This window comes from Chaetodon auriga, chromosome 8, assembly GCF_051107435.1.
Source record: "Chaetodon auriga isolate fChaAug3 chromosome 8, fChaAug3.hap1, whole genome shotgun sequence".
NCBI classification, from domain to species: domain Eukaryota; kingdom Metazoa; phylum Chordata; class Actinopteri; order Chaetodontiformes; family Chaetodontidae; genus Chaetodon; species Chaetodon auriga.
In genome coordinates this window covers 28187262-28214235 of record NC_135081.1, presented here as the reverse complement: position 1 = coordinate 28214235, position 26974 = coordinate 28187262, and the positions used below count along the sequence as shown (strand labels likewise).

Sequence of the window (26974 nt, the reverse complement as noted above, 5' to 3'; positions counted from 1 at the left end):
GGACATATGAGAGGATGAATGTCAGACGATGAAGGTCAGAGGATGACGATCAGAGGGTGACAATCAGAGGGTGAAGATCAGAGGATGAAGGTCAGAGGATGACGATCAGAGGATGAAGGTCAGAAGATGACGATCAGAGGGTGAAGGTCAGAGGGTGAAGGTCAGAGGATGAAGATCAGAGGGTGAAGGTCAGAGGGTGAAGGTCAGAGGATGAAGATCAGAGGGTGACAATCAGAGGGTGAAGATCAGAGGATGAAGATCAGAGGGTGAAGGTCAGAGGGTGAAGGTCAGAGGATGAAGATCAGAGGGTGAAGGTCAGAGGATGAAGATCAGAGGGTGAAGGTCAGAGGATGAAGGTCAGAGGGTGAAGATCAGAGGCTGAAGGTCAGAGGGTGAAGCCAGCTCCTCCAGTTGACCTGCTTCTTATTTACAGACACTTTATCACCTCTTCAGATGTAGAAAATTAGTTTTTTAGAGATCTGAATAAAGACCGAGTTACACAAAGGAGGAGGTAGATAAACAAAAGTACTGCTATGAGGTACTATACTTGTGTACCTTTCACACAATATTTCTAAGTGCTTTAAAACAGAATCTGAGCCGCAGAGATCCAACTTTTAGTCCTGACTACATCTCCCATAATGCAACTGGATTCTGTCTTTTCGTTAGAGCCTCCCTGCAGTGGGAAGAAGTATTCAGATCCTTTAAGTCAAAGTACTAATACACACTGTGGAAACACTCCACTACAAGTAAAAGTCCTGCATTCCAAACCTCACTGAAGTAAAAGTATGTGAGTATTATTAAAGTACTTGCAGTGAACTCCTGTGTGAGTAGAGTGTTCCTGTCTGTGTGGATTCAGATTCCTGCTGCGTTCAAGTGTTTTTTCTGCATCTTCAGCTGATCCAAGAGGATTTTTAAAGAGTTCACTGAAGAAGAGGAGGAGGAACTCTTCATCCTTCAGCTCAGCTCAAACATCCAGCATCAACACAGCTGGAGATACGAGCTTTTCACTGGACAGGAAGGAATCTGAGGAGTAACTAAAGCTGTCAGACAGATGTAATGGAGTAAAAGTACATTTAGCTCTGAGATGTACTGAAGTAGAAGTATGAAGTTGTATAAAATGGAAATACTCCAGGCACAAATTTGCAGTACTTGTACTTTACTTAAGTAAAGTACAAGCACTGTAAAAAATGTACTAAGTTACTTTCTTGCTCTGGTTCTGGTCTGTTCTGGCTCTGGTCTGGCTCTGGCTCTGGTCTGGTCTCAGGCTCCTGGTCCAGGTCTTCAGGGGGCGTGGTCAGAGTAATCCAGTGGGCGGAGTCAGTGGGAGTGAATCCAGCCTCTGTGCTGAGCTGCAGATAAAAGCTCCTGCTGTCAGGCTGCTGCATGTTTGTCTGCTGGTCTGGGTCTAGCCTGGTCCTGGTCTTCTCTGACCCTCTTCAGTCTCTGGATGAGTCTCAGCATGTCGGCTCCAGACGGACCACAGGAGGTTTTTACCAACAACACGGAGAGGAACACCACCGGAGCCCAGGACTGGACTGAGGTGAGCCTTCAGCCTTCAGGGAAACTGAAGTTTTAACATCAAAACGTACTCAAAGTATCAAAAGTACAAGTACTCATTACACAGGTTGACAGTATGTGATTCTTATACTGCATTAATGTTTGAATGACTTTGAATCTGGAGCTCTGTGTTCTGTGTATCAGTACTCTGAACGTGAAGCTGTGAAGTACATGTAGATGTGTAGAAGGATGAAGTAACAGTATCATTCTGAGGTACTTGTACTTGAGTACAGTATTTGAGTAAATGTACTTCCTTTCCCACTGCTCCATAAAGTGTGTGAAGTAAAAGTATTCTCATTGTGCAGTGTTACTTTAAGAGTTACAGCTGGACAGCTCAGCCTGAAGGCAGGATCCATCGATTGACTGATCGATTGATTGACTGATTGATTGATTGATTGACTGATTGATTGACTGATTGACTGACTGATTGATTGATTGACTGATTGATTGACTGATTGACTGACTGATTGATTGATTGACTGATTGATCAATCTAGATGCAGTGTTCGGTCATTAAAGGAGTCCTGAGTCAAAGCTCTTGATATCATCGTCACGTGTTGTCAGGTTTAGCATCCCTCTCCCCCTCGCCTCCCCCCCCCCCCCCCCCCCCCGTCCCCCCCGTCCCTCTCCCCCTCGCCCCTCGCCCCTCGCCCCTCCCATCCCCCCTCCCCCCTCCCCCCTCCCCCTCTCATGCAGCAGCTTAAATGGCGCAGGCTGCTGATTGGCTGAGCAGCGGCTCAGTCTGTTTCAGACTGTGAGCAGACCTCAGATCAGCGATCCGAGACGTCCCACTTTGGTCCCTGACTGAATGTCCACCCGTCCACCGTGTGTCCATCACATGTCCCACGAAGGACCGTGAGACCGCAGCTGATTCCTAAACAGAATAAAGTAGAAGTTTCTGTGGAAGTGCTGCTCGTCATCCTGCAGGTGAGCAAACGTGCTCCAGCTCCACCGTCTGAAGCTGAAGCGTCTTTGAATGAAGGAGGAGAAACATGAAGGAGTTGAGGAGAACTTTCACTTCAGCATCTGACCTTCAACACAACGTGTGCTCACAGTCACTCTGAGTCTTCATGAATCCATCATGGAGGACGAGAAATGTCTGAAAATGACTCAACGCTCGTCTTCAAACTGAAAAACCAACGAGATCAGAGCAGAGATTCTCTCTGAGGTTATCAATTAATAATCAGTGAATCTGGTTTTTACAGACTGGAAGTCTTCAGAGAGGAGTTCAGAGAGTTTAGACGATGAAGATGAAGATGAGTCAGACTGTAAACCGAGTGTGTCGTCGTGTCTCCAGCTGCAGAAACTTCACAACAGAAGTGAAGCTGGTTTCAGTCGCAGCTTCAGACTCCTTCTTCTTCTTCTTCTTCTTCTTCTTCTCTCCTTTCACGCCTGATGCTCGGGGGCTTTCTGAACACCTGCAGCTGAACTTAAAGGACTCGTCTGCTGACGTTTAGTTTCTCATCTTCAACAAATGCTTTTGCTCAAACAGTCACTGAAGCACAAAGTGTGGATTCATCCGCCGCTGAAAATAGTCCCCAACCATCTGTGATCAAAACTAAATCCGGACATTTTCAGGATTAAACTTTACATCTGTGAGGTGTTTTTAAAGAGGACGAACCAATCAGCTGAGAGCAGCAGACAGGAAGTCAGAGGGGACGGGGGGACGCGGGGAGGCGGGGACGCGTCCGGTGATGAAAACAGAGCAGCAGACTGATCCTTTAATCCAGTTCTACGTTCTCTCTCGATGGAGCGAACGCCGACGTCCATTCACAGAAATATTCAAAATCAAACTTCATCACAACATTTTTCATTTCATGATTTTATTCTGTTCATCGTTTCAGCTGCTGAGGTCTGCATTCATCTCTCAATCATTTGACTTCTTTTGCCGTTGTTGACCTTTGTTGACCTTTGTTGACCTTTGTTGACCTTTGTCTTTATTTTTAGCCTCCTTCCTTCCTTCGTTCGCTCCTTCCTTTTCTTTCCTGCTCAAAGTTGTTTTCACTTCCTGTCACTGTGTGAAACTGACCTGACGTCTGCTGTGTGCAGGTGTATGAAGCCGTCAGGTGGATCCAGCTGGTCATGGCTGTGCTCAGGTCAGTGGTTAAACTGGTTCAACTGGTTATTGGAGTGAAGTGATGAGGACTCGTTGATCCATCTATCAGTCGGTGTTTGATGGTTTGTTGGATAGTTTGATTTTTGTCGGAGAGGAAACATCAAACAGACAAACGTTTTCTGATCAGACACCGTTTGAGGTGGTTTGAGGACAACTCGTCCTTCGTGTGTTTGTCTCATTCAGAGACGTTAAGCTTCCAGCTCTGCCTGTGGGAAAGGTCAAAGGTCGCAGCAGGACCCGCCCGGCTCACGATGCGATGACGGCCGGTGATGTCAGCAGGTTTACTGACGCCTTTCGTGTCATTCGCAGCGTCCTGGGCTCCGGCTCCATCATCGTCTGTCTGACGCTGCAGAGACTCAGCCGGAGGCCGGAGGTCAGTTTGGGTCTCGTGTCTGTGCCGATTGGACGCCTGTACGGCAGCAGACGAGGGTCAAAACGATCCCGAGCTTCTCCAAGCTGTCAAAGACTCTGAGCATCATTGGACAAAGTCTGATCGTTTTGACCCTCGCCGAACACCGTACCTCTGAGCGTCTGTAGGTGGAGTCTCAGAAAAGAAACTTACATTTACACACTGCAAACGTGTGTGTGTGTGTGTGTGTGTGTGTGTGTGTGTGTGTCTCTGTGTGTCTCTGTCTCTGTCTCTGTCTGTCTCTGTCTCTCTGTGTGTCTCTGTCTGTCTCTGTCTCTGTCTGTCTCTCTCTCTGTCTCTGTCTGTCTCTGTGTCTCTGGCTCTCTCTGTCTCTGTCTGTCTCTGTGTCTCTGTCTCTCTCTGTCTGTCTCTGTCTCTCTGTCTGTCTCTGTCTGTCTCTCTGTCTGTCACTGTCTGTCTCTGTCTGTCTCTGTCTCTCTCTCTGTCTCTGTCTGTCTCTGTGTCTCTGTCTCTCTCTGTCTGTCTCTGTCTCTCTGTCTGTCTCTGTCTCTCTCTGTCTCTGTCTGTCTCTGTCTCTCTGTCTGTCTCTGTCTCTGTCTCTCTCTCTGTCTGTCTCTGTGTGTCTCTGTCTCTCTCTGTGTCTGTGTCTCTGTCTCTGTCTCTCTCTGTCTCTCTCTCTGTCTCTGTCTCTCTGTCTCTGTCTGTCTCTGTCTCTCTGTCTCTCTCTCTCTCTGTCTGTCTCTGTGTGTCTCTCTCTGTGTCTGTCTGTCTCTGTGTCTCTGTCTCTCTCTGTCTCTGTCTGTCTCTGTCTCTCTCTCTGTCTCTGTCTGTCTCTGTCTGTCTCTGTCTCTCTGTCTGTCTCTCTGTCTCTCTCTCTCTCTGTCTGTCTCTGTGTGTCTCTCTCTGTGTCTGTCTGTCTCTGTGTCTCTGTCTCTCTCTGTCTCTGTGTGTCTCTGTCTCTCTGTCTCTGTCTCTCTCTCTGTCTCTGTCTGTCTCTGTGTGTCTCTGTCTCTCTGTCTGTCTCTGTCTGTCTCTGTCTCTCTGTCTGTCTCTGTCTCTCTGTCTCTGTCTCTCTCTCTGTCTCTGTCTCTCTGTCTGTCTCTGTCTGTCTCTGTGTGTCTCTGTCTCTCTGTCTGTCTCTGTGTGTCTCTCTCTCTGTCTCTGTCTCTCTCTCTGTCTCTGTGTGTCTCTCTCTCTGTCTCTGTCTCTCTGTCTGTCTCTGTCTCTCTGTCTGTCTCTGTCTCTGTGTGTCTCTGTCCGTGTGTGTTGCAGCTGCAGCCTCTGTTCCTGCTCAGTGCGTCCGACCTGCTGCTCGCTCTCTGCTGGCTCGTCCAGGCCGCTCTGTTCTCTCAGCGCTGCAGCAGCCTCAACACACACTGCTACCACCTGCACACCGTGGAACAGGTAAGGACACACACCTGACGCAGCGTTCACTGCTGTCCGTGGAGGCGCAGCGGAGAGCCTCGCCGTGAACACACACACACTGAACACACACACACTGAACACACACACCGAGTCCTGACGGACCAACGGGTCGCACGTTTAGGTCTGAGGACTGTGGACACGCAGCAGACATCACATGAGACGTTTGTTCAGGCAGGTCATGTGATCCACGGTTTGATTTTTTTTTTGGAGGAAACTTTGGTGCCTTTTCACTAACGCTTGAAAATATTATGGGATTTCCTTTTCCTCCTAACAAATGAATGTTTCCTTAAAAATCAGCTGAAATAAAGAAGCTTCGTATGAAGGAATCGTCCTGACGCTGACACGCTTTCAAACTGGAAAATTTCAACTTCCTCCTGAGAAATACGACTGAAACAGGAAGCTTTCGTGTGTTTTATCACAAAAATCCACAGATTCTCCCCATTAACCCAAACCTGAACCTGGTTTTAAAGGACGCCTGCAGGCCCTCCTCAGGCGGGCTGCGTCACATGTGTGCAGGAGCTCAAACTGACAGCAGTTTAACTGACTTTGAACGCATCACTGATCGTCCTCTGAACAACATGAGGCGCACTCAGACAGATGGAAACCCTGCACACACACGCAGCCGTCCAGGTGAAAACCAGGACTCCTGACCCCCCAGACCACATGGGCCATGTGAGCAGGTGCTGACAGAGTATCAATAATCAGTGGATCTGTATCGTGATCCACCTGGATCCTGCCTGACGAGGGTCAAGGCTGCGTGATGCACACATCAGGGCAACGCAACACTCACACAAGCTTCATGCAAAGATCTCGTGAACAGGATGTAATGATGCTCCGCCAGCAGCGACGGCTCTCAGACTCTGTTCACAGGTAACGCCAAGGTCCCTCAAACCCAGACCACCTGAGTGAAAACCACATCCTGAAAACCAGACCACATGGGACACAGAGACAGAGGGTCTCTGAGTAATGGGGTCATGGTCACGGTGGACGGATGGAGTCTGTTTCTGATTCAGGCGTCCGGCTGTTGACGGATCCTGCTCTGGTATTCTGGGCTGTTTGTCCCAGACGACCCGATCTGGTCCCGAACTGGGTCAGTCGAGGATGAAACAGAGCAGCAGAACCGGGACAGACCACAGACTGGATGTAAAGAGGGACAACAGAAAATCAGCCCAAACATTCCTGACCTACATGTATTGTTCAGGAGCATCGAGGCCTGAGTCATCTGCAGCTTTGATCTCTGATCTCCTCGCCGACATGTTTGTTGACTCCAGTGTTTGTGCACACAAACGAGCGTCAGACGAAAGTGACGAGGAACTCTGTTTGTCCCGTCAGACCCTCTACATGGCCTCCTTCTTCTACACGCTCAACTACGCGTGGAACCTCTACACGGGAATCAGAGAGCAGTTCTACAGCTGCAGTAACGGATACCCTGCACAGGTACACGCAGACCGCCTCCCCTCACACTGTCCAGCTGTCCGTGCAGAGACACGGCAGACGTCCAACTGCTGTCCTCCTCTCCTCTCTGTCCAGGTTTCCAACCGAGTGAGCACAGCCGGCAAAATCTCTGCGCTGCTTTCATGGTGAGTCGGGACGTTCGGCCGCCCTGAAGGAAGCAGAGTGATACCAAAAAAACACTTCGCTCAGCTGTGATCAAACGACTCTGACCTCCTGCGCTCCCCCTGTTCTCCTCCTGCACTCCTCCTGCGCTCCTCCTGTTCTCCTCCTGTTCTCCTCCTGCACTCCTCCTGTTCTCCTCCTGCGCTCCTCCTGCACTCCTCCTGTTCTCCTCCTGTTCTCCTCCTGCGCTCCTCCTGTTCTCCTCCTGTTCTCCTCCTGCGCTCCTCCTGTACTCCTCCTGTTCTCCTCCTGCACTCCTCCTGTTCTCCTCCTGTGTTCCCCCTGTTCTCCTCCTGTTCTCCTCCTGTTCTCCTCCTGCGCTCCTCCTGCACTCCTCCTGTTCTCCTCCTGCGCTCCTCCTGTTCTCCTCCTGTTCTCCTCCTGTTCTCCTCCTGCACTCCTCCTGCGCTCCTCCTGCACTCCTCCTGCGCTCCTCCTGTTCTCCTCCTGTTCTCCTCCTGCACTCCTCCTGCACTCCTCCTGCGCTCCTCCTGTTCTCCTCCTGTTCTCCTCCTGCGCTCCTCCTGTTCTCCTCCTGCGCTCCTCCTGTGTTCCCCCTGCTCTCCTCCTGTTCTCCTCCTGCGCTCCTCCTGTTCTCCTCCTGTTCTCCTCCTGCGCTCCTCCTGCGCTCCTCCTGTTCTCCTCCTGCGCTCCTCCTGTTCTCCTCCTGCACTCCTCCTGTTCTCCTCCTGCGCTCCTCCTGCTCTCCTCCTGCTCTCCTCCTGCACTCCTCCTGTTCTCCTCCTGTTCTCCTCCTGCGCTCCTCCTGTGTTCCCCCTGCTCTCCTCCTGTTCTCCTCCTGCACTCCTCCTGTTCTCCTCCTGTTCTCCTCCTGCGCTCCTCCTGCGCTCCTCCTGTTCTCCTCCTGCGCTCCTCCTGTTCTCCTCCTGCACTCCTCCTGTTCTCCTCCTGCTCTCCTCCTGTGTTCCCCCTGTTCTCCTCCTGTTCTCCTCCTGTTCTCCTCCTGTTCTCCTCCTGCGCTCCTCCTGTGTTCCCCCTGTTCTCCTCCTGTTCTCCTCCTGTTCTCCTCCTGTGTTCCCCCTGTTCTCCTCCTGTTCTCCTCCTGCTCTCCTCCTGTTCTCCTCCTGCACTCCTCCTGTTCTCCTCCTGCGCTCCTCCTGTTCTCCTCCTGCACTCCTCCTGCGCTCCTCCTGCGCTCCTCCTGTTCTCCTCCTGTTCTCCTCCTGCACTCCTCCTGTTCTCCTCCTGCGCTCCTCCTGCGCTCCTCCTGTGTTCCCCCTGTTCTCCTCCTGCGCTCCTCCTGTTCTCCTCCTGCGCTCCTCCTGTGTTCCCCCTGTTCTCCTCCTGTTCTCCTCCTGCGCTCCTCCTGTTCTCCTCCTGCACTCCTCCTGTTCTCCTCCTGCGCTCCTCCTGTGTTCCCCCTGTTCTCCTCCTGCGCTCCTCCTGTTCTCCTCCTGCGCTCCTCCTGTGTTCCCCCTGTTCTCCTCCTGTTCTCCTCCTGCGCTCCTCCTGTTCTCCTCCTGCGCTCCTCCTGTTCTCCTCCTGTTCTCCTCCTGCACTCCTCCTGTTCTCCTCCTGCACTCCTCCTGTGTTCCCCCTGTTCTCCTCCTGCGCTCCTCCTGTTCTCCTCCTGCGCTCCTCCTGCACTCCTCCTGCGTTCCCCCTGTTCTCCTCCTGTTCTCCTCCTGCACTCCTCCTGTTCTCCTCCTGCGCTCCTCCTGTGCTCCTCCTGTGTTTGCAGTCTGATTCCTGTGATGCTGATGACGCCTGTGTTCATAGAAGGAAGCATCAGCCAATGTCAAGCCAACTTGAGCGAGCCGTACAGGTGAGGAAGCGTCCACACCTCAGACTGCTGCAGACGACAGCTCAGTGCTTCAGGTTCGGTTCTCATGGTGAAAATGTGTTTGCTTTATTTTTTTTTGGCCCTCTTTGTGCACCGTACCGAACCAGGTGTCTGCTGATGCACACCGGAGCGCTGTTCCTTACCTCAGACCAACAGCAGCCGATCAGAGCCTGCCGCCTGCTGCACACCTACCGCATCGCCATCTTCCTCGCCACCTTCATCCTCACGCTCATCAGCATCACGGTGAGTGACATCAGAGGACGTGAAGGGACCTGTCATGAGAGGACATCGTGTACTTTAGCAACACGATGAGACGTGGCTGGATGTTAGTGGACAGGAAGTGAAGACATGCTTGTTCAGTGCACTTCCTGCTTCTGTCTCACGCCGTATGAATCTCTCCTGCGCCAGGTGCTCGTGGTCAAAGCCCGCCGCATCTACAGGCGGATCGTGACATCAAACGGTTACCTGGGCAACCAGCAGCGGGCGTCCTTCCGCGTGATGGACAGACGGATGCTCCTGTACCCGCTGGTCTTCGTCCTGTGTTGGGGTCCAGGTTTGTGTCCTCGTCCTCATTCGAATGACCGCACAGGTGAGGCGGTCGGAGGTTTGTCATGTGATGAGTGGTGGAACCTGAGACGTTCCGTGTTGTCTCCTCAGCGGTCGGTCTGGCGTTCCTCCGGGTGGTGAAGCCTTCAGCGGGTCACGACAAGGCCGGGGTCGCTTTCTACGTGTCACAGGTCAGTCTGCAGTTCTTCATCACCTTCTGTGAACACCTGCGCAGTGATCACCTGACACCTGTAAAGCTTGTAAGGGTCTCAAGTCAATCAGGTTTGGAACGAGCAGGACAGCGGCGCCGTGCGTTCGTGTCTCACAGTCACTCGGTGTCTTCTGTCCTCAGGCTTTCACCTCGGCCTCTCAGGGCTTCCTCAACTGCCTGGTCTACGGTTGGACGCGTGCACGTCTCCGAGGAGCTGGCAGGAGGGTGTTATCTCGAGACATGGACACTCAGACGCCTCTGCTGAGGTCGCAGAGGAAGAGGAGCTACCAAACGCTCCGCACCACCGGCTGAAAGGAGGAAGTGACGAAGTGAAAGTGAAAGCGAGCGGGTGCTTTCTGTCATCAGCCAAGATGTGAGTAAAGTCTGAACTTTCAATTTAACTGAGAGGGAAAACACCTTCACCTCCGATCGTCAACCGCCGAGGCGAGAAAAGGAGAAGAAGAAGGAGGGGGGGTTCACACCAAGAGGAAGAGTGAAGAAGAAAACAGGATTCGAGAGAGACGCGGCTGCGTTCGCTCTGAACCGCCACACCTCACCGGCTGTCATCCAGGTCACATGACCACTGTGGGTCAGCACGCTCTCACGCCATTCGTCCATTTTCTCTGACAGCTAAAGGTGTGAACGGCGTGAAAAGAGGACGAGCAGCAGCTGATCGAGACCGTCAGCGAGAAACACAAACGTTTTCATCTCCGTCCATTCGTGCTGTGATGTCTCCTCTCACAGTGACAGACGGTTGTTATGGTTACAGGGACGCTCTGTGATACTCTGTGTTTTGGATTAGCATGATGCTAAATCATGATTGTAACTGAGACCTGGTACTGAAAATAAAAAGAACTGTGACAAAGCTTCAGAGGGTTTTTATGAGCTTCAGCCTGTTAACAGGTGGAAACGTTTCCACGCTGTAGAAACAGAAAGTCATTTTCATGGTTGTCGTGCAGCAGAGACTCCGTCACTTCGACGTGAAGAGGAGGGTTCAGATCAGGGTCGTGAGGCAGAAATCACTGCACAGTTTGAGCAGAAGAAGACAGGTGGAGGTGTGTTTTGCACACTGATTGGTTAGAAAAACGTTCAGTGTGACTGATTTCAGTAGAGAAGTTGTGACGAATGAAAGGAGCCTTTGAAACGTCAGAGGGTCCCGATGCGGCGAGCTGGCGTTGGAGGGTGTGCGGCCTCAGAGGCTGGACCGTCCTCAGGGTTTTTCCCTCCTCGCTCTTCCTGCGTTGCTGCTGATCGACCGTGCGGAAACTCAGTCAAACCACATGACCATGTGACCATTGACAGAGGCGCCGCCTGACGCAGGAGCCCGAGCCTCATTGTGGGATGTGGTGTTCAGGGGGGCCACGCCGCCCCCTCCCCTCGGCACTTCGCCAGAATCTGCAGAAGAACAATGGACTTCCTCTCCAATCAGACCTCAACTTATCCGAAATACTGAAGTTCATAATGTCACAGCAGGATGCGTCACTGCAGATACATCACAGCTGAAACCAGTGAAATCAACCAGACGACAACAACGTCTGGACCAAACCAATCAAACCAGAACCAGTCATCAATAATCAAACTGATCGCTGACAGCAGCTTCATGTGTTCATCCACTTCATCCAGTCATGTGTTCACAAAGCGAAGCTCGCTCCATCCTCCATGAACGACTGATTCATATCCAATCATGATGCTCTCACCTGTGACCAATCAGCCTGTTTACCTGTGGAATGTTCCAAACAGGTGTTTTTGGAGCGTTCCACATCTTTCAGTCTGTGAAACGTGTTGCTGCATCAGATTCACAATAAGAGATATTTACAGAAATCAATGAAGCTGATGAGGAAGAACATTAAACATACTGACTCTGAGCTGTTCTCAGGTCAGTTTGTGTCAGAGGATCAGATCAGCTGATCACTTCCTGTTTATTGATGTTTCACGCGCAGAACTGTCGCAGCAGTGAACTCGTGAATGTTAGAGACTGAAGAAACTGTTGTGCAGATGTTTTTAAAGGTCGGGTTCAAAGGTTTGAGGAAACGAACAGAAAAGATGAGCCATGAAAACATCCATCATTTTGTTCTCTGAGGAAACATTTTCTGAGAATGATTAAGATGCTGCTCATGTTGGAAAACGGTCAAACGCTCATTTCTCACGCTGCTGATCTGACAACGTGAAAAATGAGTGTTTGAACGTTTCCCAACATTAACTGGCCTCACGTGGAGACACCAGTTCTGCTCGCTCTCAAAGGCTCGTGCGAGTTGCGTAATGTTTGCTGGGCGTGCAGCTCGCTCCGCGCGGACTCGTGATGACGTAACCTCTGCCGCCGTGTCATCACAGCCGATTACTCGCCTTCAAATGGCGCTCTGTTCTTGTGCATAAACACCTGTGATGGGAGGTGAATGCAGCTCGACGTCACGCAGAGAAGGAGCACAGAGACAGCAGAGTGTCTGTTCTCGGACAGGTCAGTCTGCAGACAGACCTCACTGTGAGCGGGTGGAATCAGGACCGTGTTTGAAAGACACCATGAACGTGACCCCTTTAATGCCCCTTTGGCAGATACACGTGAGGAGGCTCCTCTCGCGCAGTGACGTACAGGCTGCGCTGATGTGTGCGTGCATCGACGGGCCTCTGCTGGGTCATCGCTCCCTGCTCGTCAGACTCAGACTTTTCAAGCTGAACGTGTAAAAGAAAACAGCTCAGGATAAATATGACTAAAGGACAGGTGGACGTGTCTCTGTCCTTTTTCCAATGTCAAATAATGAGACGTGTCACCTGCACGTGTGTGAAATCAGAAAATCCCATTAAAAGACTAAAATGTAAGTGGTGACAGATGAAGAAGATGATGCAGATTAAACACTGCTGACACTGATGGAGGTCTTTCCTCATGTCTGTCTCAGTGGAGCCCTCTGGTGGAATAAAAGTTACACGACATCATCTGAGAGGTTTGATCTTTATTAGAGCTCAGTTACTGGTCCATCATTCGAATGGACGCCCAGTGACAGTTATCAAACAGCAAGTCGTAGTTGGAGCCGCCGGTCGCCACAAAGTCAGCGACGGTCTTCCTCCCCTGAAAATTTCCCTCTCTGACGACCTGCAGAGAGAAAAGCAGAGAACAGGAGAGTTCGACCTGCCGCCGGTGTGTCTGTCATGTTTGAGTGTGAAGCTGGAAAACGCAGATTTACCCTCCAGTCTGAGCTCATGTGTCGAGCGTCGACGACCACCGTCTGAGAGGCAGTGCCGTAGTTGTTTCCTTTATGGATGAGCCAGCGAGAGCCGTCGGCCAGCGTCACTCTGAAAAACAACAGTTTGAAGAGGCTTCATCAGGTCAGCGGCTCCGCTCTGGGCTCAGCCACGTGACGTCCTCGTGGACTCACCTGACTCCAGAGTGGCTGATGGGTCCCATTACAACGGAGGTTCCCTCCAGCGGCCTCTTCATCCTCTCAGCCTTGTAAACTGCGGAGTTGTAGAGCCTCCTCAGGGCGTCCCCCGACAGCTCGTAGCTGTGGTTGGGAGTTCCGCCTGTCGGAGCAGCAGAGTCACGTTTAAGTTACTGTCGTTCTACAAGCTGAAGGTCCAAAGACATCAGAGTCACTCACGCTTCATCTTAAACACATCGAACAGAAAAGGGTGAAGCGGACAGGTGGAGATCTGCGCAGCACAGGTGGACACGTCTTCACCTTCAGTCTCTGGCTCAAACTCCAGAAACCCTGGATCCTACATTTCCCAGAAAGCAACTGGAGAGTGTCTCTCAATGAGCCTCAAACTGCACTTTAGACACAGACCGGCAGGAGTTTGTCGTGTCACAGGTACTCACTGACTTTACTGCAGGTGAAGTAAAAGTACACCAACAACTACCAAGATGTGAAGCTTGAGATGACAAATAATGAGAGTGCAGTTTTAAAGCAGCCACTTTAAACCCGAAAACACAACCGATTCTACCAAGAGACAGAAAAGGTGTAAATGACATTTTTCAGTCTGCTCACAGATCTTCACAAGAACAGTTTGCTTTCGTTTTTACACAAGTCTTGTGAATTTCCCTTGGGGATGAATAAAGTGTCTGTCTGTCTGTCTGTCTGTCTGTCTGTCTGTCTGTCTGTCTGTCTGTCCATCCATCGTCAAAAGACGACACAAACCATCAGTTTTCAGTCATTTCTAATGGTCTTCTCACAGTCTGAAGGATGGTTGGTGTAAACTCTCTGAAACCTGTTTAGTTTCTTCATTCTGGCTGACAGAAATCTGCTTTTCGGAGTTCCTCAAAGTTTGAAAAGAAGATTTTCAGCTGCAGCAGAATCAGCAGGAGGCTGCTCTGAGTTCAGCTGCTGAAGGAAAAGTGTCGATCTGAGCAGTCTGGAGGAGGAAAATGGAGCTCAAGCACCGGAGCAGACGGTGGTGGAAGAAGAACCAAGATCCTTTACTGAAGTAAGAGTACTATGGTAATAGTACACAGTGTAAATACTCCATGAGAAGTAAAAGTCCTTCATTTAAAATGTCACTTACACCTATGAGCAGTAAAACGGTCCTTTTAAAGAGTTTAGGAACACTCGGCATCAACACGTCTGGAGATACGTGCTTTTCACTGGACAGGGAGGGCATGAAAAACTCTAATCTGAAAAGTAACTAAAGCTGTCGTTGAATGAAATTCTCATCGTTTTTAGCTCACAGCCGCTGACGTGACTCACCGCCAGTTGAGGCCTCCACAGACGGAGCCAGCAGAGTCAGAGTCAGAGCGCAGAGCAGCCACCTGAAGGCAGACATGTTGGACTGTGGGCTGGTTCGCTTCAGAGGAAGTCTTTGTCTCACAGTCACAGCTCAGCGAGACGTTCAGGGGACATTTATAGTCCTGACTGTCCTCCCTGTGTGGACACGCTCATTATTTACGTCTTTCTTGCACTAGTTAATCATTAACCTCAGCTGGCGGCGTGCGTCTGTTCTGTCCACACAGCTGACAGGAAAAACCCAGATTTCATCACATCAGAGGGTCAACAGGACGAGCGGAGGCGGTCGAGCTGAACTGTGGTTACTGTTTGGAATTTAAGGTGATTTTTCAGGTTTTAGTTTGTGAAAACCCCAAAAGACCCGACGGCATGACAGTGTTAAAAACGGGGTCACCTTCTTCCCACACAGCTAACTGGTAACGTAGCTCCGTCCCCTGAACACCTGGTAGCAGGTAAGTTACTGTCGAGCCAACACGTGACCAAAGTGGATTTTCCCTCCAGGTGAACAAAAAGCCCCAAACAGCTTCTGTGAGGTTTCACTTTTATTACGTGATCAGCAGACAGCAGAACCTGCAGTTACTGGTCCATCATTCGAATGGACGCCCAGTGACAGTTATCAAACAGGAAGTTGTAGTTGGAGCCGCCGGTCGCCACAAAGTCACCAACGGTCTTCCTCCCCTGGAAATCCCTGACTTTGACGACCTGCAGAGAGAAAAGCAGAGAACAGGAGAGTTCCACCTGCTGTCGGTGTGTCTGTCATGTTTGAGTGTGAAGCTGGAAAACGCAGATTTACCCTCCAGTCTGAGCTCATGTGTCGAGCGTCGACGACCACCGTCTGAGAGGAAATGCCGAAGTTTTGTCCTTTATGGATGAGCCAGCGAGAGCCGTCGGCCAGCGTCACTCTGAGAAGTTTGAAGATGTTTCAGCTCTGACTGACTCCAAACGTCCAAATAAAACCAGGTGACGTCACTGACCTGACTCCAGAGTGGCTGAACGGTCCCACCATGGACGAACTGGATCCAAGCGGTTGCTTCATCCTCTCAGCTTCGAAGACCCCGGAGTTGTAGAGGCGCGTCAGCTCGGCACCTGATAGGTCTGTCAGAGCAGCAGATCAGTCACATTCATCTGAGCCACAAACAGCACAGAGCAGCAAAGTGAGGTTTAATTCATTCAGGTCCTGGATCTGGACCTGGGTGTAGATACCTGACAATGTTTGCTCTCATCCAGGAGGCGTCTTCAGCTCCAACCGGCTGACGGGGAGTATCGACACTCTGTGCGTCTTTATTCAGGTCAAAGATACCAGACTGGTTGGTTAGGACTCCCGGCTGTGTGACGGCCGTTTACACTCAGGAGAGTCCAGCGACAGCCTGGACCACAACCACCTGTCTGGTACCAGTGACCTTAAGAAGGACCCGCAGAGGCTCAGTTAGAACTGTAGACGCCTCTTGGATGAGATGTGAAGCATTATTCAAATAGTCCTGCTGCTCATTTTACTACAGAATCCCTCCCAAAGCCAAAGGACTCACAGCCTTCAGACCAGGCCTCCACAGACGGAGCCAGCAGAGTCAGAGTCAGAGCGCCGAGCAGCCATCTGAAGGCGGACATGTTGGACTCCGGTCTGGTTTGGCTCGGAGGAAGTCTTTGACTCACAGTCACAGCGCAGCGAGACGTTCAGGTGACGTTTATGGAGTCCGGACTCTCCTCCCTGTTTGGACGCACTCATTATTTCTGTCCTTCATGGTGGTGGTGAGCGGTCAGCTGGCAGGCTGCGTCTGTTGTGTCCACACTGCTGATGGGAAAAAGACAGATTTCGTCACTGATGGACATTTTGACAATCAATTCTTGGAGCAAAACTTACAAAAGTTACATCCAACACAAACATCAGATCAGGTGCTACAAACAGCTGAACCTGTGCTGGAAAAATACTGACTGGTTAAAGTGGGACAGAGAGGCTGAGGGCACTGGTTATACTGGGACTGATTGTGTGTGTGTGTGTGTGTGTGTGTTGTCTGTGGGTTAGGGTTAGGTTTAGGTACGTTCAGGTGAGAGTTTAGAGTCAGACACACATCAGCCATCAGTTGACGTGTCGGTCGGCATCTGTTCTTTCCACGCTGACTGTGAACGCACCATGTTTCAGCTCTCACACCCTCACAGCAGCTTCCTGTGTGTCAGACTGTAAAACGCTGCTGTCGTCCGTGCGAAGCATCCAGACCTGTCGGGTGGTCCGGGATCAGGTCTGTCTCTGGTCCAGACCAAACCTGGAGGAGCAGCGTTCAGTTTTTATGCTCCACATACCTGAAACAAACTCCCGGAAAATGTGAGATCTGCTCCTTTGGTCTCATTTTGTTTATTTTATTGTTGTAATTCCAAAAATTCTGAATTCTGAAGTTTGATGTTTGTGCTTCTCATCACGTCGCTCCAAATATTCCATCCAACAATTTTCTGATAGAAACATTTTAATGTAATGAGAAACGTACCGTGTCTGTTTTCTTCATGGCTTTTATTAGAAATCAGGTTCTCAGTAACAGACAGATTCACATCAGTGATTCAGTGGCAGACAGTGTACATTCAGGGCTGCACATCACCTCTTCAGTCAGGTGCTCAGGTGAGAACCAGCAGGTGCCGTTTGGTACTCAGTCCATTCATAATGTGGTCTTAATAAACACACTCTTCCTCTCTGTCCTCCTCTTCAGCATCCTGCCTGGTAGATGATGAAGATGCTCCTCTGTTGAGTCTCAGGTCAGCAGCTGGCTGTGGGTCACATGTCTCTGTGGTCGTCTCTGACAGGTGAGTCTCTGACAGACCAGATCTGGACCTGGTTTTGATTCTGTTCAGATGTGACAAAAACATCGTGTTCTGAAGCGACTGACATTAAACCTTTCAGCTTTCTGTCACACCTGAGCACCCCTGCATGTGCACAATGTGTCACTATCCAATAATACAAATAAAGAACAGGTGAAGGTCACAGCTGCCGTCTGATTGGTTCAGCAGTAACTTGGCCCCAGCTGCGTGGCATCAGGTGTACAGGAAGTTGTTAGCAGCAGGTCGTGGTGAACGAAGGCCTCGCGGCTGCCGAACAGACTGGAGCTACTGGCGCTGACGCCGCCGACGGCGGGCAGGTAGGAATGATGGAGGATCGGCAGCTGGACGGACAGACGGCGCCAGACGCTGAGAGAAACCACAGGAAGGAAAAGAAAGCACCATGTAAACTACGATGATGATTAATACTGCTGCTCCATCACTGATGTGCTGAACACACTGAAGTTTCTTTACTCTGCTGACGGGTCCTGAAGTTTACAGACTGCCTTTAAATCATTAATAACCCGAGCATAAAAATGTGTTGAAGTCTTTTTTCCAGCATGTTTCCTCTTTGTCTGACGGTGACAGCAGAGAAAACACAGCCTGAAGAGCTCTGACCAAAGCATCCAAGATTTCATCAGCAGACTCATCAGCGTTAGAGGCTCAATAACATCAGTTAGACTAGATGTTAGCTAGCGTTAGCTAATTAATTAGTTAGCTAACGCTAGCTAACTGATGTACTGAACTTAATTTTACCTCGCCCGTTACCGGTTACCGGTAGCGTTAACTAGTTCGCTAACTAGCCCGCATTTAAGAAGGAGCGCCTCTCCCGACGTCCTGTAACGAGGAGGGTGAGGACATCGAGGAACATCTGGAGCTTCAGCTGAAGGACAGAGCGGTCAGCTTGGACTCTTTGTCCCTGGCTTTGGATGAGAGCTGCGGTGAACTTTTGTTTGGTGGTTTTGGACTCACTGTTCAGGGGAGTTGAGGCCGTCTGGATTGGGAGGTTTCTGCTCTGAGCTGGTGTCCTCTGAACACACCTGAGCTGCATGAGTGGACGTCACGGCTCTGACGTCACCTGCAGGGACAAACGCAGGAGGAGGAAGAGGACGGTTATGAAGGTGAGTGGAGACTGGACACTGAGCTTCTGTTTGTTAGCTACCAGCTGCTCACTGAAGCAGCTTGTGTCTCTTTAATTCAGCTGATTTCTTCCACATGCAGTTTTTGGACTTTATGAACTGAACTCAGGTGTTTGTTTGTCTCCTCTGATGGAGCTCGGCTGGCTGGCAGTTTCCCTCTGCTCCCACTCTCTGTGCTAAGCTAGGCTAAACACATCTTTATGCTTGGTGTTTGATGATGGGCAGCAGGTCGGCGTCCTGCACTCGTGGATCTCACGTGCAGCGCGTTCAGGTGTTCACTGTTAAACCTCTTTGCGTTCACGGTGTCTCTGCATGACTTCATGTTTCTGTTACCGTCGTCTCTCGCTCTCATTTTGTGGTGAAGCTCCGGTTCAGACGTTTCACGGAGTTGCATGGCGATGGTTTCGATTTCTAGGTCGAGCTGCAAAGAACACAACAAACAGGGCTGCAGCGTTGATTCTCCTCACGTCACACAGACAGCGGCCTCGCCATCACTGGACAGGTGATGTTTGTGTGTCCTCACCTGAGCAGTGAGACTCTTCAGCTGCTGGTTTAATCTGCTCAGCTGCTCTTCATCGTCTCCCTCTGCAGCCTCACTCTGCAGCTCGCTGCCTTTCAGCCTCCAACACTGCAGAGAAACACAAGCACAGGTGAGGCGGTGGAGAGGCCTCCTGGTAACTGAGCGGAGGCAGCAGAGCGTCACTCTGACCTGCGGTCCAAACAGCCAGCTCACTGTGAACACGTTACAGCACAGGATGAGGACGCTGGTCACGCAGAACTGCACAGGAGGATTGTGGGACGTCAGCAGTGACCCCGACGCTCCCGACACACTGAACGCCATCACGGCAAACATGCTCAGAGTCAGGTGTTGACTGCTGACTGCAGGACGATCCAGCTGCACAGCCCTGATGCTCCAGGCCAGGAAGCATCCAAGACCCTGCAGAAAAAAAGCCTTTTATTCCACAAAGTCTCTCCCAGAGAGCAAATACAAGATGATTCTTTATCAGATGCTTTCTAAAACACAACTTTAAACCCAAAGCAAAGGATTGAAACAACTGAGCAGAAGGTTTTACAGTGAAGGACTAAAGCTGTCAGCGCCCCCTGCTGGACAAACGGTGCCATCAGACACCATTTCTGAATGACCTTCAACATCCTGCATGTCTGGCATTTTTCTGCTGGAGTTTCAGTGTTGTTGAGTTCATATTAGCATTAGCTGCTAAATATCAACATCTTAACATTGTCACTGTGAGCATGTTAGCATGCTGCTGTTAGCATTTAGCTCAAAGCACAGCTGAGCCTCAGATCAAACTCATCAGAGGTTTGAATCAAAGTTCAGTGAGGCCCTAAAGCTGCTCGGATACTTTAACAACACGTCAACACCGTTTTCATCGATTGATCGGTTCTAATTGGTTGATTGATTGGTTCTAATTGGTTTGAGAGAGAATCCACACACATTTCTCTACTAATGATGAGAATCACAGTGTCTGGCGTGTAATGAAAATGACGTCCTCATGGGGGCGCCGGGTGGCTGCAGACTTTAAATCCTGACCAGTTCAGCGGTGAGTGAAGCGGACTGACCAGCAGAGGCCCTTTGTATCCGTAGACAGCAGTGAGCCACAGCTCCATGTTGGTGCTGCCGCAGTGCTCAGAGTACAGCCGGACGATCACGTCCTGATCGGCAGCTTCAGTCTGCAGCAAACGACACAGCAGAGTTTGTTCCTGAACGTCACCTGAGAAACATCTCAGACAGACAATACGCACAGCGACAGCTTCAGCAGAGACTGAAGACTGAGTGTTTGTTGGAGACGCGAAATCTTTCACCAACATGCAAATATTAGAGAAAAACAAAAATCTGGTTTGTCATCAGAACTTTTTCTTCTTTCCCATCAATCATCTGACGACCCCTCACATTGATCATGTGACCCTTTGGATGGCCCGACCTTGAGGTTTGGCCCCACTGGCCTGAACTAGCTCACAGTACACCAAGTATTTAAAGTATCTCCACCTGCAGCAGCTCCAACAGTAACACGCTGCTCTAACTTTGAAGTTTCAGTATGAACAAACTAATACTGCTGTACTATTACTGCATGACACTGACAGTACTGCTGTACTTTTACTGCATGAAGCTGATTGTACTGCTGTACTATTACTGCATGACACTGACAGTACTGCTGTACTTTTACTGCTTGAAGCTGGTTGTACTGCTGTACTATTACTGCATGACACTGACAATACTGCTGTACTTTTACTGCATGACACTGACAGTACTGCTGTACTTTTACTGCATGGAGCTGATAGTACTGCTGTACTTTTACTTAAACCGGAGTTTGAATACAGGACTTTGACTTGTAATGGAGTATTTTTCCATTGAGGTATTGTTACTTTTACTTTAGTACAGCGTGTGAATACCTCCCTCTGCCTGAAGAGGACCATCCCTCTTCCATTCGTCTTTTTGTCCTCCGGCCTCCATCAGCACAGATCATCCTGTTACTGTTACCTCCACATTATGCTGCAGCACCACCCGTCTGAGGGGGTCCAGGATTTGCCAGGAGGTTAAAACGAGCACATCCAGCAGGAACATCCCGAGCACCACACGTCCTGCTCGCTGCCGACGCTGCTGGAAACACAGCAGGACAAACAGCCTTTAGCTCAGTGTGCCACTGTGCTCCACAGCTTATGCTTCATGCTTTTATCTGCTGCTCTCATCAGCTGCGGAAAGTCAAACGAGACTCTACCTCCTGTTTGATGCTGCAGAGAGAATAAACCCTCCATGTCTTGGCGAACAGCACGGCGAAGCCCACAGTGTGTCCCACTGAGAGAGTCCACAGACGAACCTGCAGGACCAAAGAAATCCAGCATGAGCGAGCAGGTTCCTGCAGACTGGAGGCAGGCAGGAGCACAGGAGGTCAGAAGGTCTTCAGCATCCTGACGTGTGAGGTTTTTTCATGACAGGAGCCTTTGTTTGTAGAAAACTGGTCAAAACCTCGTCAATGCAGCTGCCCTCAGACGTTAAGTCAACAGTGCTGGTTACCATCGTGGTACAGCGCTGCCCCGTCGTCTTCCTTACATTGTGTCTACACTGAAAATGCAGCCGTCTGAACTCACGGAGCAAAGCAGCTCAAACGTCCAGTTGGACAACAAGGCTCCATCCAGGCCAGAGATCAGGACCGAGGAGGAGGACAGCAGGACGCCCATCAGCAGCAGCTCGTCCTGGGATCCGCCGCTCGATCCGAGCAGCCTGCAGGAAGCAGAGAGGAGACGGAGAGGAGTTCATTTAACGGTCGACAGGTCGGGTCTGAGTCTGAGGGTCTGCAGGAGGATCTGCAGGAGGATCTGCAGGAGGTGTACCAGTGTTTACGGTTGATGATGGTGAGGAAGAGGACGGTCAGAGTGATGATGATGGTCAGGCCTGCAGCTGATGACACAATGCTGTACAGAAGCAGGCTGACATGCTGCCGCTGCAAGAGGACCAGAGTCTGGTCTCTGGCTGGTCCTGGACCTGCAGGACCAAACAAACGAGGTCACTCCCACAAGCTGTCAGCTGTGGTCTGGGTCTGGGTCTGGGTCTGAGTCTGGGTCTGAGTCTGAGTCTGAGTCTGAGTCTGGGTCCGAGTCTTGGTCCGGGTCCGAGTCTGGGTCTGGGTCTGGGTCTGAGTCTGAGTCTCACCTTTAAACTTCAGCAGGTGGTTCATCAGTCTGAGCTGCTGGCTGAAAGTACTGAACTGTCCCACCAACACACCACTGCTGCCTGACACACACACACACACACACACACACACACACACACACACACTGATTGATAACAAGACATGAATATTAACACACTTCAGAGCATCAAGTGGTTCAAAGCACCTTGAAACTGGATCATCTCGATCGATGTCATTCTCTCCCCATTTCGAAAGAAAACTGGACCCTGAAATCAGAAAACACACACACACACACACACACACACACACACACATTAAAACAGAGTCAAAATGTGAATATTCACGACTCTTCAAGTATTTAAGTGTGTGTGAATGTGTCAGTATAGTCAGTCCTCTGCAGTACTGATGGCAGTACCAGTTACAGGATAGGTACAACTAACATTTACAGTATCAATACTGCTACCAGTATTAGTATTGCATCACTTACAGTAGAAGTACCACAGTAGCAGTGTCAGTACCAGTTACAGTTTGAATAGCACACCCAGTGGAAGTGCTGGTACAGTACTAATACCGGTAATACAGTATCAATACTACTGAAAGTAAAATGTGCAGTACCAACACTGTGACTAGTTTTAGCTCATTTTAGCGTGTCACAGGCGTGTGTGTCACAGGCGTGCGTGTCACAGGCGTGTGTGTTACAGGCGTGTGTGTTAAAGGTGTGTGGGTCACAGGCGTGCGTGTCACAGGTGTGTGTGTTACAGGCGTGTGTGTGTCACAGGTGTGTGTGTCACAGGCATGTGCGTCACAGATGTGTGTGTCACAGGCGTGTGTGTCACAGGCGTGTGTGTCACAGGCGTGTGTGTCACAGCCGTGTATGTCACAGGCGTGTGTGTCACAGGTGTGTGTGTTACAGGCGTGTGTGTCACAGGTGTGTGTGTCACAGGCGTGTGGGTCACAGGTGTGTGTGTCACAGGCGTGTATGTCACAGGTGTGTATGTCACAGGCGTGTGTGTCACAGGCGTGTGGGTCACAGGTGTGTATGTTACAGGCGTGTGTGTCACAGGTGTGTGTGTCACAGGTGTGTGTGTCACAGGCGTGTGGGTCACAGGTGTGTGTGTCACAGGCGTGTATGTCACAGGTGTGTATGTCACAGGCGTGTGTGTCACAGGTGTGTGTGTCACAGGTGTGTATGTTACAGGCGTGTGTGTCACAGGCGTGTGTGTCACAGGTGTGTGTGTCACAGGTGTGTATGTTACAGGTGTGTGTGTCACAGGCGTGTGGGTCACAGGTGTGTGTGTCACAGGCGTGTAAACGTGCTCACTGTGACTCCCTCAAAGCGCGTCTGCCTCACGGCCTCCTGCAGCATCCTGTGAACCTGGACCTCACTGACCGTCACGTTTCTCTGGATGCTGAACTTCTCTCTGTGTCTCACAGCCTCCATCACCTGACCGAGAGCTTTGGCGATGACCCAAACGGCGTCGTAGGCGAAGGAGTGGAGGGGGCTGACCTCTGACCCCTCCTGGAACAGCTGTCTGAGGTAGGAGTCCTGATAGTCCTGAGGAGTCTGCAGAGACAGTCGGTCTGAGACGTCACTGAAACACAGCACATGTCATCAGAGCTGACGTACAGTCGCTGTTCAGACGCTGTTTGAGACACTTTGGTCAGAGGACAGGTGAGGCGGGTCATTAGAATCTGTCCTCTGAGGACCATGAATGTCCAAAGTTTCATGGAAATCTGTTAGTGTCCATCTTCAGGCTCTGCTGCTTCACCTGAACTCCACACAGTCTGTAAATTTAACATTCATATTCTGACAAAAAGCCAAAGCTCATCTTAGTGTCGGTGTGACAGCGCAGACCGCTCTGTCCGCGGTTCCTCACCCGTCCAGAGACTCCTGGTGTGTTTGTGCTGCTGAGCTGTCTGATCTGCAGCCTGATGGATCCGTCTGCAGCCGTCATCAGACTGCTGGCGGTGCAGCCGGAAGCCTGCCACCCCAGCCTCCACCCAGCTGCTCCTCCGTCAGCGATGATCCACTGATACCGAACTCCGAACAGGTTCAGTCTGTAGGCCTGAGGGTCGCACAGAGAGACACACTGCTGCCAGTGTTTTTTACGGAGCTGCTTTGTGCTCAGGTTGAAACAGGAAGGGGACGAATTCAAACTGCTGACAGAAAGCTGGAATAACACCAGTGTCTAAACCGTTACCGCTGCATTAAGATTTCCATTCATTGCATCTCAATGGCCAAAAACAGACCATGGGGTGTCCACATACTTTTGGCCATAAAGTGTACTTACGCAGCAGAAAACCTCAGAGGCAGAATCCTCTTTGAACTGTGCGATGATGATCCGAACATCACTTTCCTGCAAATAAAGAAGCAACAGTGAACATTCATGCTGATGAACCATTATCGCTCCAGTTAACGGAAACAGAGCAGTTTCCTGTTTTCTACATCCCTGCTTTGTTTATTGTGTTTGTCCAGATTCCACCTCTCAGTGTTCATGTAAATCTTTTCTACCCAAATCTGTAAATCTGCTGCTTACCTTCAGCTTCCTCACGCTGCTGCAAACGTCTTCAGAGAGACTTTCTGTGGAAACCACCTGAACATCAGCCTTCAGCAGCTGCCTGATCAGATCCTTCTTCATCTGCACAAACACGAGGTCAGAGGAAGAAAACAGGAATTTATGAAGCTAAACGTACAGAGACGCTCATTAAAAGGCAGAGTTTGGTTTGATGGAGGCGCTGAAGGAAGCAAGCGACGCCATCATCAGTGTCACGAATCATCTGTGTCACCTCTGAGCGTCTGGCTCCTTCCTGTGTGATGAGACCGACTCTGCTCCACTTGAAGCGCTGCAGCAGCTTCACTGTGGCCTGGTTCAGAGCTCGGTCCGACGGCACCGTGCTGAACAGGTTCCCGTACCACTTCCTGTTGGACAGGCTGGGGGACGAGGCTGCAAAAGACACCTGGGACATCAGAGGACATGAAACTTAGCTGTGGAAAGCACGAGCACCAGCTTAATACAAATCCAACAAGAAGTCTGAAGTGGACCAGATGTGCACCTGCACCAGGTGGAGAGCTGGCAGAGAGCGGCCAATGAGTGCCGTCACAGATGGACACACTCCTCCAAACACCAGCAGGTACTTTGGCCCCGCCCACATGGCATCAAACAGAGCTTTGAGCGATTTAGCAGGATCACACTGCAAAACATGAGGGAAACACGACACACTGACGTTACTGTGGGCCAGACAGAGCAGCGAGAGGACAGCGGTGAAGTCAAAGAGCAGCCAGGAGACGGAGCGGTCCAACACTGTTCACACAGACTCCTCAGTCCACAAACTGAGACACACACACACACACACACACACACCCTCATCAGTCAGTGTGTCTAACTTTCTAAAACAGACAATCCTTCAATCAACTCCATTTTCAGCAGCTTATCCAGAGGCAGGTCACGCTGCAGCGGGCTGACCAGGAAGTCCAAACATCCTCTCCAGCTCCTCTCAGGGGATCCTGAGGCACTCTCAGTCCAGCACTTCATTCAGTGCAGCAGCTCACCCCCAACCTGCAGGGAACAGTCACCATTTTCCTGCAGAGAGCCTGCAAACAGTCCCAGAGCGAGCCGGAGGTCATGATCTGATGAAGCCAACAGAAACACATCGTCTGCAGAGAGAAGCACCTCTGAGGTCTCCAAGACCCTCCAGGCACACCATGTAGTGATTGGTCAGGTGCGTGGAGGTGTGGAAGGGGAGGGACTTTGAACTTCCGTCTCAGCTCTCTTCTTTCACACCACTACTTGTTTTCATATGAACAAACGAGCGCAACACCTCGACTCTTCAGGACTGTACCATCTCAGCAGGATTCTAACGCTGCCGTCAAGCCTGCATGTGGACAACAGGCAGCAAACCTATCTCTGAAGTCTCAAGTCTAGACTAAACTGCAAAGCCAGACCCATAAAGAGACACTTAATCCTTCAGTTCATCAGGAAAACCAACGTTCAGAATCATCAAATTTGGAGGTACGAGGTTTTCACCGGACAGAAAGAATGACAAGTTGTAATCTGTAAAGTAACTGATAACTGAGGCTGTTAGACTAATGGAGTGCAGTAAAAGTACATCATTTTTCCTCTGAGATGTAGGAGAGTAGAAGTGTGGTCTCCAACCTGAGGCTGGGGCCCCTCCAGGGGTCGCGTAATGAACCTGAGCGGTCACAAAATGGTCGTTGGGCTGAGAAAGAAAACAAATAACTGATCTTTGGTTTGTGGTGTGATGACAGAGCGTGGTGTTTCAAATCCAGTTCAACCAGTTATCAAAGATCGTACACCTGCGTTACGTCTTCACACCTCCAGCTAAGGTTCAGACAGAGGAGGAGACCTGCTTTGGTTGACCTGCTCACAGGATTCAACATGTGAAACATCTGACAGAGAGCTTCAGCTCGTCACTGCTGTGCTTGAAGGGGTCTCACAGGACCAGCACGTGGTGGCCTGTGCGGAGCTCATTCAGCTGAAGTACAGACTGACCTGCGAGTCCAGCAGCTGGAGCTGGACCTCGTAGTTTCCCAGCGGGGGCGGTTGTCTCTGCAGGTCCTGTAGAGCCAGTCTGACGGCGGGGGCCACAGCGGCGGTCAGGTTCTCCCTCCCTGGTCCAGAGCTGACGGGCATCATCCACAGGACGGGCAGAGGGTGGCGGACCTGAGCCGGCGCCGGCCCGACGGCCAGCCAGCAGACCAGCAGCAGCCTGAACGCCTCCACCCTTCCACCGCGCTCCATTCTCCGCTCCAACTGCAGACACTCTTCCTCTGGGCCAACGCTCTGCTCTGATCCCCCTGCAGAGAAGCTCTAATCCTCCTGCGCTGTAAGCAGCTGAGAGGCCGAGGAGCCGACTGAGGAGATAAAAGGATCAGCATGGACGCAAGATGTCACACTGAAGACTGGCAGGAGGTGCATGCAGCCACGTTTCCTCCTCTGAAGAGGAGCAGGTGAACACCAGGATTCTACTGTAACTAAGAGGAGAGAACTCACAACATGAAATGATCAGAGCTGAA

General features: G+C 50.8%; 4 protein-coding genes across 4 annotated transcripts; 1 reads left to right on the top strand and 3 right to left on the bottom strand.

The window, feature by feature from the left end:
* The first annotated feature begins 1316 nt into the window (after window positions 1-1316).
* On the top strand, window positions 1317-10412 carry tmem116 (transmembrane protein 116). The gene is made up of 11 exons (XM_076737858.1): window positions 1317-1540; window positions 3606-3652; window positions 3982-4045; window positions 5315-5446; window positions 6800-6904; window positions 6998-7047; window positions 8787-8870; window positions 8996-9131; window positions 9297-9441; window positions 9546-9625; window positions 9787-10412. The coding sequence occupies exons 1-11, from the start codon at window positions 1448-1450 to the stop codon at window positions 9955-9957; spliced, it is 1107 nt and encodes a 368-aa protein (XP_076593973.1). The 5' UTR covers window positions 1317-1447; the 3' UTR covers window positions 9958-10412.
* A 2163-nt stretch (window positions 10413-12575) lies between these two features.
* On the bottom strand, window positions 12576-14394 carry LOC143324742 (uncharacterized). Its single transcript, XM_076737455.1, has 4 exons — window positions 14319-14394; window positions 13014-13158; window positions 12822-12930; window positions 12576-12730 (listed from the first exon to the last, which is right to left on the bottom strand). The coding sequence occupies exons 1-4, from the start codon at window positions 14392-14394 to the stop codon at window positions 12605-12607; spliced, it is 456 nt and encodes a 151-aa protein (XP_076593570.1). The 3' UTR covers window positions 12576-12604.
* A 536-nt stretch (window positions 14395-14930) lies between these two features.
* LOC143324741 (uncharacterized) lies at window positions 14931-15965 on the bottom strand. Its single transcript, XM_076737454.1, has 4 exons — window positions 15881-15965; window positions 15329-15449; window positions 15148-15256; window positions 14931-15056 (listed from the first exon to the last, which is right to left on the bottom strand). The coding sequence occupies exons 1-4, from the start codon at window positions 15957-15959 to the stop codon at window positions 14931-14933; spliced, it is 435 nt and encodes a 144-aa protein (XP_076593569.1). The 5' UTR covers window positions 15960-15965.
* Window positions 15966-16849: 884 nt separating this feature from the next.
* LOC143325273 (gamma-aminobutyric acid type B receptor subunit 2-like) lies at window positions 16850-26813 on the bottom strand. The gene is made up of 19 exons (XM_076738243.1): window positions 26451-26813; window positions 24994-25131; window positions 24727-24897; window positions 24477-24578; window positions 24231-24296; window positions 23817-24005; window positions 23261-23503; window positions 22145-22205; window positions 21960-22040; window positions 21641-21791; window positions 21398-21530; window positions 21028-21126; window positions 20790-20909; window positions 19871-19981; window positions 19002-19229; window positions 18816-18920; window positions 18626-18713; window positions 18126-18231; window positions 16850-17522 (listed from the first exon to the last, which is right to left on the bottom strand). Exons 1-19 carry the CDS (start codon window positions 26697-26699, stop codon window positions 17339-17341), a joined length of 2625 nt encoding a protein of 874 aa, XP_076594358.1. The 5' UTR covers window positions 26700-26813; the 3' UTR covers window positions 16850-17338.
* Between the last annotated feature and the right edge of the window lie 161 nt (window positions 26814-26974).